The sequence below is a fragment of the Phodopus roborovskii genome, unplaced genomic scaffold (genome assembly GCF_943737965.1).
Source record: "Phodopus roborovskii unplaced genomic scaffold, PHOROB, whole genome shotgun sequence".
NCBI lineage: Eukaryota > Metazoa > Chordata > Mammalia > Rodentia > Cricetidae > Phodopus > Phodopus roborovskii.
The window spans coordinates 135,173-142,666 of NW_026126931.1; the positions used below are offsets into that span (position 1 = coordinate 135,173).

The following is a 7,494-nucleotide window of genomic DNA, read 5'->3' on the forward strand; positions in this document are numbered from 1 at the left end:
AGGAATTAGGTGAGGTTGGAATATGGCAATTAAGCAAGAAAGAGAGTATTCTGAAGAAGCTTCCCAACTGATCTTGACAGATCATTTTCCTAATCTCATTCCTGATTAATCTTGACTTGGAAGTGCTTGTTTAATAAGGAAGTGAAGTTGAGGACTACAAATAGTAGTTTTAGAGGTTTTCTAAATAATACATAAACTTCAAGAAACCAATATAAATGTTATTTTCTCCTATAAATACTTAATGTCAAAATTTAAGTTAAATCAAAATATAAAACTTGAAAGAGTTTTATCAGTTGAAAAATGCACCTTCTATTCGACTACGTTTGCATCGACAGCCATCATGACTGGATCATCCTCTTCATCCAAGTTTTTCAGAAGGTCTGTGAGCTCTCTCACCTGAATTGCCAGTGCTCATTTTCTTTTAAAATCTGGTCTACAATCATATGTCCTGGTTGCACAACAACTTTAATCCTGTTATAGTCAACAGTCATCTTCTCCATTTCCTGTATCAAGTGTTCAAGACTTTTTCTCACATGTTGCTTCTAAATTCCAGTTTTCTCATTAGCTCCTGTTGAGGTGTGACTTTCATCCAGATAATGAGCAATTCCTTTTTGACATAGGTGATTGGTTGTCATTGCTTTCTCTTCCTGATCAAAATGACTCCTTTTGTGAATCTATTTGTTTGTGGTCATCAGTAATGTCCTGACAAAGCTGCTCATTCTCTTAATATGCTGCTTTCATATTCTGCCTCTCCATTCAAAGAGCTAATTAATCATTAACTTTCTTCTCTTAATCCAAAACTTTTGCCACATTGGGTAGTTCTCTATCTTTTTGTTCCAACTGGTTTTCAAGGTGGTGAATTTCATCATATAAAAGCTGAATATCACATCCACCTCCTGAGCCTTCTCCAGTTCATTTTCAAAGATTCATTACTTTTTTAAAATATTTTTTTCTTATTTAACATATCAATCCCAGTTCCCTCTCCCTCTCACACTCCCCAACCCCCGCCATAGACCTCCCATCCCATCCCCTATCCACTCCCCAGGGAGGGTGAGGTTTTCCAAGAGGGATCATCAAAATCTGTCAAGTCATTTAGAATAGGGCCTAGGCCCTCCCATGTGTCTGTCTTTAGGCTAAGGGAGTAACTCTCCATGGGGAATGGGATCCATTGCCAGATGTACCATAGACTGCCCAGGCCTCCTAACTGAGACCCAAGCTCAGGGGGGTTTGAGTCAGTCTTATACTGGTTTCCCTGCTATCAGTCTGGGGTCAATGAGCTCCCCCTTGTTCAGGTCAGCTGTCTCTGTGGGTTTCTGCACCCTGGTATTGATCCCTTTGCTCATCATTTATCCCTCTCTGCAAGTGGATTCCAGGAGTTCTGCTCAGGCTCAGTGTTTTGCTGTGGGTGTCTGCTTCTTTTTCCATCAACGACTGGATGAGGGCTCTATGATGGCAGATAAGTTGATAAGTTAGTCATCAATCTCATTATCAGGGAAGCACATTTAGGATAGCCTTTCCACTTTTGCTCACATTAGTTAGGGGCATCCTTAGAAGTCTCTGGCCATTTCTATATTGTCAGTTTTCTCTTTAAACCTATAATGGTCCCCTTTGGTCTCTCTCTCTCTCTCTCTCTCTCTCTCTCTCTCTCTCTATATATATATATATATATATATATATATATATATATATTTCAGAAAATTCACAGAGCTATTCTTGGTGCCTATACTAACACACATATATACCTAAAATGTATAATGGTAGAATTGCATTGAGGGAACTTCTGATTCTCAATGACTTTATTTTCATTGATAATCAATTTGAACAGAATAGGGAGGTGTTGCCTATGTCAGAAATAGCTTTAGACACCTTGTTTGTGAGGGGTGGACCCTGTTGAGAGTGTCTGTAAGTTTGGAGTCTGTGTTGTGGGGGATATAAAATGCATTATCCCCAAGCTTCATCTAGGAAGAATGGACAAGTTCCTGAAAGCATTATTTGTAGTCCCAGCCCTTCACACAGCTTGTGAGTCATGGAGGATAAACCCCAGGATGGGGATTAATGTAGAAGCATGGGAGAACTGGGGCACCAGACAAAACCATGAATGCTGAAACCATAAATAGTGCAGACCTGGGAACCTAATGACATTTGTCATTTCTCTACACAGGGGTGAGTGGCCAGGAGGGGGAGGGATGTGACCAGCAACAAGTGAGACAAAGTCCATAATCTCTGACAGTCTGGAAAGGACAGACTTCAGTTCTGAACTGCACTTATGACAATGGTGCATTTGACTACTTCCGTGGAGAAGGCCCTGCACTATTAATAGCCATACATTCAGTGTCAAATAAAAAGAAAGATGGAAGATTCACAGTCTTCTTCAGTGAGAGGGATAAAAAGCTCCCTTGCACATCACAGATCCTCAGCCTGTAGACTCAGCCACCTACATCTGTGCAGCAAGTGCACAGTGCTCTCCAGGCACTGGCAGTCACACCCAAACCTGCAGCTGAGGCTCCAGGAAAACCGTGCTGTGGGGCTGAGCCTGGCAGAGGTGCAGAGTAGCTTTCCTTTGCAGGAGCAGGTGACTGGTGACAGTGAATGTAAGGATTAGACTCCTTCAGACAGAGGGAGGTGAAGTCACAGCTTTCTTTTCTCCAGTCTCCCTTTGCTCCTCAGCAACCACTGGAGAATTTACATCTATTTCCTTAACTAGTTCAGTTGAATTGTTTACTGGGCAGTTTCCTGTGAAGTTGGCTTGTACCAACTGTAAATTATATAAACAGCATCTCCCTACACTTTTGTCAACAATGTTATTAATGTGTAGTTATTGCAGCCCAATGTGTAAGTCACTTTGACTGTGACTGGTTTTCCCAGACAAGATTAATTTGCATACCCTGAGGCCCTAAGGTCTGTTGACCCTAACAGGGAGACCATCAGGCCTCAAAGCGTCACATATTTAATAGACAGAGAGAGCGTCACACCCCTTCCCTAAGCTTGTGGGTTTTGCCTTTAAAACACCTGTTCCCCTGGGGATGGGGCTTCTCTCTGGCCTGCATGCAGATGGAGCCCATTTGTGCAAACAATTCCTGTTCATTAAAGCCTATTGCATGTTGCAGCAACTGGAATGGACATTGAGTTCTTAGGGGTACGGACCAAAACTGGGAGACTCCTCATTCTGAGGGTCTTACAGAAGCAGCTGCAGTGCACAGAATAGACAAAGGACCTCACATTACCTAACACTTTGCAGGGTTTATTCACTTAAAGGTACATAAATGTTAACATGATTTCCACTGGAAAAGATTTATTAGTTTACACATTTAAATATTTCCATGTCACATAATTGATGGTTGTGTTAGCCCTAACTACCTAGGAAGCCAAGGCAGGAGGCATGCTTGAGCACAGGATTAGGAGTCTAGGCTGAGGAATACAGTGAAATGCTGTCTTAAAAAACAAAACCAACAAACAAAAACAATGTGGAAGCCTACAAGCTCTCATTCTCATTCACAATGGACTTTTCTGTATCCATAATTCAGTTATGTCTTAGCAGTAGGAGATAGATCTCACAATACCAGTAGGCGAACTCCCTGCCTTTCAATGTGCAATATTCTTGTCAAGTTTATAAAGTTGAGCTCCAAACTGGGAAGAAGGTTTGTATAAGAATAGCCTTCATTGAATACAAACACTTAGCTCAGAAGTCAGCAGGAGAGCAAAGACATCCTCCAGAATGAAGAACAAAGAATTTGGAAACTCTGGGTACCTCAAGAGAGAACTCTGATTTCCATGGGAATGAAAGTCAGGGAAATACTTAAAGAGACCAGCAATGCAATGAAGGCAGGTTAATGTAAAATAATATAATCTTTTTTATTGGGTTTTCTGAGGCAGGGTTTCTCTGTATTGTTTTGGAACCTGTCCTGGAACTAGTTCGAGACCAGGTTGGCCTCGAACTCACAGTGATCTGCCTGCTGTTGCCTCATGAGTGCTGGGATTAAAGGCATGGGCCACCAACACCAATTGTCTGTTTTCATGTAGTGATCAAGACAGATCTTTGAATTTGAGGGTATCCTAGTTTACAGAGTGAGTGCCAGGAAGCCAAGCTTAAATAGTGAAGGAGACCTGAAATCAGAAAAATGGTGAAGATGTCTTTAAACAAGGGGGCCAAGCTCTGGCTCAACCAAGCAGCAGAATTTGGCAGCTTTGGCCCCATGGGTTCTACATTAGAACCAATAGTGAATTTTGTGGAATCTCCCTCCAAAACTAAGGAAAGTTCCTGAAGCCAGGCATGTGACCAAGGGGTACCTGAATGGAGGTCCAGATAGGTAGTAGCATGCAGTTATAAAGCTAAAGGCTGGGTTACCTTGGAGACCCCAAGGTGATAGTGATGCCCTACACTTGAAATATCAGCCAAGAAGAGATGCTAACAGTTAGTACAATGTTTCCAAAAGAAAGAAATGTGTTGCAATCAACAAAGTTGAAATGAGTTGGACATCTGAAGATCATTTTGACACATACAGACAAGGAAATACAAAGTTTGTAGTTTGTTCAGCTTGTTTTAGTCTTTTTTTGATAGGGAATTTTCTTACTATGCTCCCTTTCCTCCTTTTTGGAATGATAATCTATATTATGTGCCTTGTGTAGAAAGTGGCCTTGGAGGGGGCTTCAGGCCGATCCAGCTGAGTTGCCTGGTTGGTACCTGAGAAGGTGAGTATGGATTAAGAAAATGACAGGTAAAGATACTAAGGAAAAAAATAGAGACACAGAATAGTCAGGAGGGCAATCCAGTGAATACTGAACCACATGTTTATTCTTTAACATTCTTATATATCCCAATCAAAAAGAGGAAAATGGCAAAAGCCTTCTTTACTATGATGCAAGAAACAAGCATAGTTTCGTCCTTAATTTTGTTAACATTTACTAACTACGCCTTAAACTAAACTTCTCGTAATGTGGACATGAGGATTGAGAGTTAAACTTGATGTTAGACTTTTACAAGACAATAAGGTTTCATATAAGTCAATTAAGTTAGTGTAACTTTTCTCTTTGTCTCTATCTCTATCTTTTCCTGCCTCTCTGTGCCTGTGTTTGTGTGTGCTTGTGTGTGTGTGTGTGTGTGTGTGCCTATGTGTGTAAACCAATGATCTTCATTGTGTATATCATTGTGTATCTCCCTGTATTTCTTTTCTCCTTTATTCATCTATTTATTTGGCACAGGTTCTCACTGAAATTGAAGCTCACCAATTGGACAACACTGACTGACTGGTGAGATCTCAGGGTTCCCCTGTCTGTTTCCTAGAGCTCTGACTGCAGGGGCTTCCACATCACTGGATCCTATGTGGCTGCTGGCACCTCACCCACAGCAGGCACCTGACACTGGCATCTCCTTAGCCACTAAAGACTATTAGTTAATTCCTGTTACAGATTCACAGACATAGGCAAAGGGGATCTTCTGGCATTCTGGGGCACTGCCCTTCACCATCTGAGTTAAAAGTAGCTCTCCTAGCTGCAGAATTTATACAGACCCTGCATTCAGAGATGGAGGAGATTGTTTCAGGTCCCAGTGTTCACAGGGAAATTCACGGACAAATGAGAATTTTTTTAAAATTAATCTTTATTAGATATGGATACAGAGAAGTAAACATATGACAATGGTCTGTCTGCAGGTGCATTAAAGACAGCACATGGCTCACAATGAATCTGACTTCCATCCTCCACATTATCCCACTGAATAACAACCCTATATGCAAAGCAGCTTCACCCTCAGCAGGGCGAGGTTTTCCCAGTCTCCCTTTTAGGTGCTGCTCCTTTTAACTACCAAGGGAGACACGAAGCATGTAAAAGTCTGTGGTGACCTACACTTTTTCTCTCTGCACAAGGAACATGTGGCCTATGATCATACACAACCTCATTTCCTGCCTGAGATAATGTAGAAAACACAGTCAGTGCACGTGCAGAGTCAGGCACTGAGACCTCACACTGGTCTAATCCTGTGGAGACAACATTTACAGAGAGGGACATGGGCCACATGCCTCCCTGCAGCCTGCTCTGTGTGCTGATGGCCTTGGCATTCTCTGGTAAGAATGTCTCACATTAGTTAAGGGAATAAGCAGGAAGCCTTGCCCCAGGCACATAGCATTCACATGGATGTGATAGGGAACAGGGATTAGAGAGAAGCAAGCAGAATATGTCTTCATTGAAGTTCATTTTAGGCCTCATGGTACTGAACTCCAACAGCGTTTTTGTTCACATTACCACAGAATAAGCTTTTTTATTCCTTGTGATTGTTCTGCAGGATCCAGTTTGGGCCAGAAAGTGACTCAGGTCCAGTCAATGGCAAGCGCACAGGAGGGGGAAGAAGTCAACCTGGAGTGTTCATACGAGACAACTCAGAACTTTTATCACCTGTTTTGGTACAAGCAGCTTCTTAGTGGGGAGATGATTTTCCTTATTCGCCAAATTTCTTCTTCCACTCAGACTGAGAGAAGTGACCGCTATTCTGTCATGTTCCAGAAATCAGCCAAGTCCTTCAGCCTTGTCATTTCAGCTTCACAGATAGAAGATTCAGTGAAGTATTTCTGTGCTCTCTGGGAATCGACTCACAGTGTTTGAAACCATAGCAGAAGCTGAACAAAAACCAGAGCTCCTTAAGCATAGCCTCTCTCAGGGAGCCCAGTTTAGAACACACCTGTGCACCCAGAGGAAAAGGTTCCAACTGTGGCTGCTTCATCTGTGGTCTGCATCAGAAGTGTGTTTCTAAGTAAAACCTCATTTTATGCAATCTAGAAACAGCCATAGGGAATGCCTTTCTTTTAATACTTTGTCTGAAAAGTATTTAACTAAAAATAGACCACAGAGATTATGTGTTGTTCTTTTGATACAATTATTGCCTAAGAAACACAAACACAAGACTCAGTACTCATGTGGAGTTTATTGATAGAGAGGAGAGAAAGGGGGGTAGTTGGTGGCCAACCAAAAGCAGGGGAGAGAGAGAAGAGAGGAAGAGAGAGAGAAAGAGTGAGAAAGAGCAAGAGAGAGCAAGAGAGAAGCATGTTTGGCGTGTTTGATTTAAAAGGGAAACTTGCCCACGTGTAACTTAGTCCCCTGTGCACCCAGGTAAAACTTGAGCAGCTAGGTAAGTCGTGATGTAGAGAAGAAATGGCCATGAACATTCTGCACATCATCAGGGGGGTGGGGTCAGCAGACTGCTGGTTCCCACCATTCCCACCTGTTATTGTTATTTAAAAGGTGGGGTTTGGGTGTGGCAGGTTTGGGAATAAGGATGTTGAGTTATCAAGACTGCTTCCTGCTGACTTGGGGCAGTGATCATCTTTGGGGGAATGAGAAAGCTGGGGTGCTGCCATGTCCTGGTAGCTGGTTGTTTCATCGCAGTCCTGACAGTAAGGAATTCTGGTGTCTTTTTGAGACCTGGCAAGATGTTAGCAGAACAGAGGACAAGGTTAAATTTAGAAAAAAAAAAAGTTTCTTTTCGTAGGTCCTTGTACTTGAGGG

General features: G+C 42.2%; 1 pseudogene and 1 gene segment (V, D, J or C); both read left to right on the forward strand.

Annotated features, from left to right (window-relative positions):
* The first annotated feature begins 1,967 nt into the window (after positions 1-1,967).
* LOC127214665 (T cell receptor alpha variable 23/delta variable 6-like) lies at positions 1,968-2,602 on the forward strand (annotated as a pseudogene).
* A 3,408-nt stretch (positions 2,603-6,010) lies between these two features.
* On the forward strand, positions 6,011-6,594 carry LOC127214666 (T cell receptor delta variable 1-like). The segment is given in 2 exon segments: positions 6,011-6,059; positions 6,278-6,594. Coding segments are annotated over 2 exon segments (366 nt in total).
* Positions 6,595-7,494: the final 900 nt, after the last annotated feature.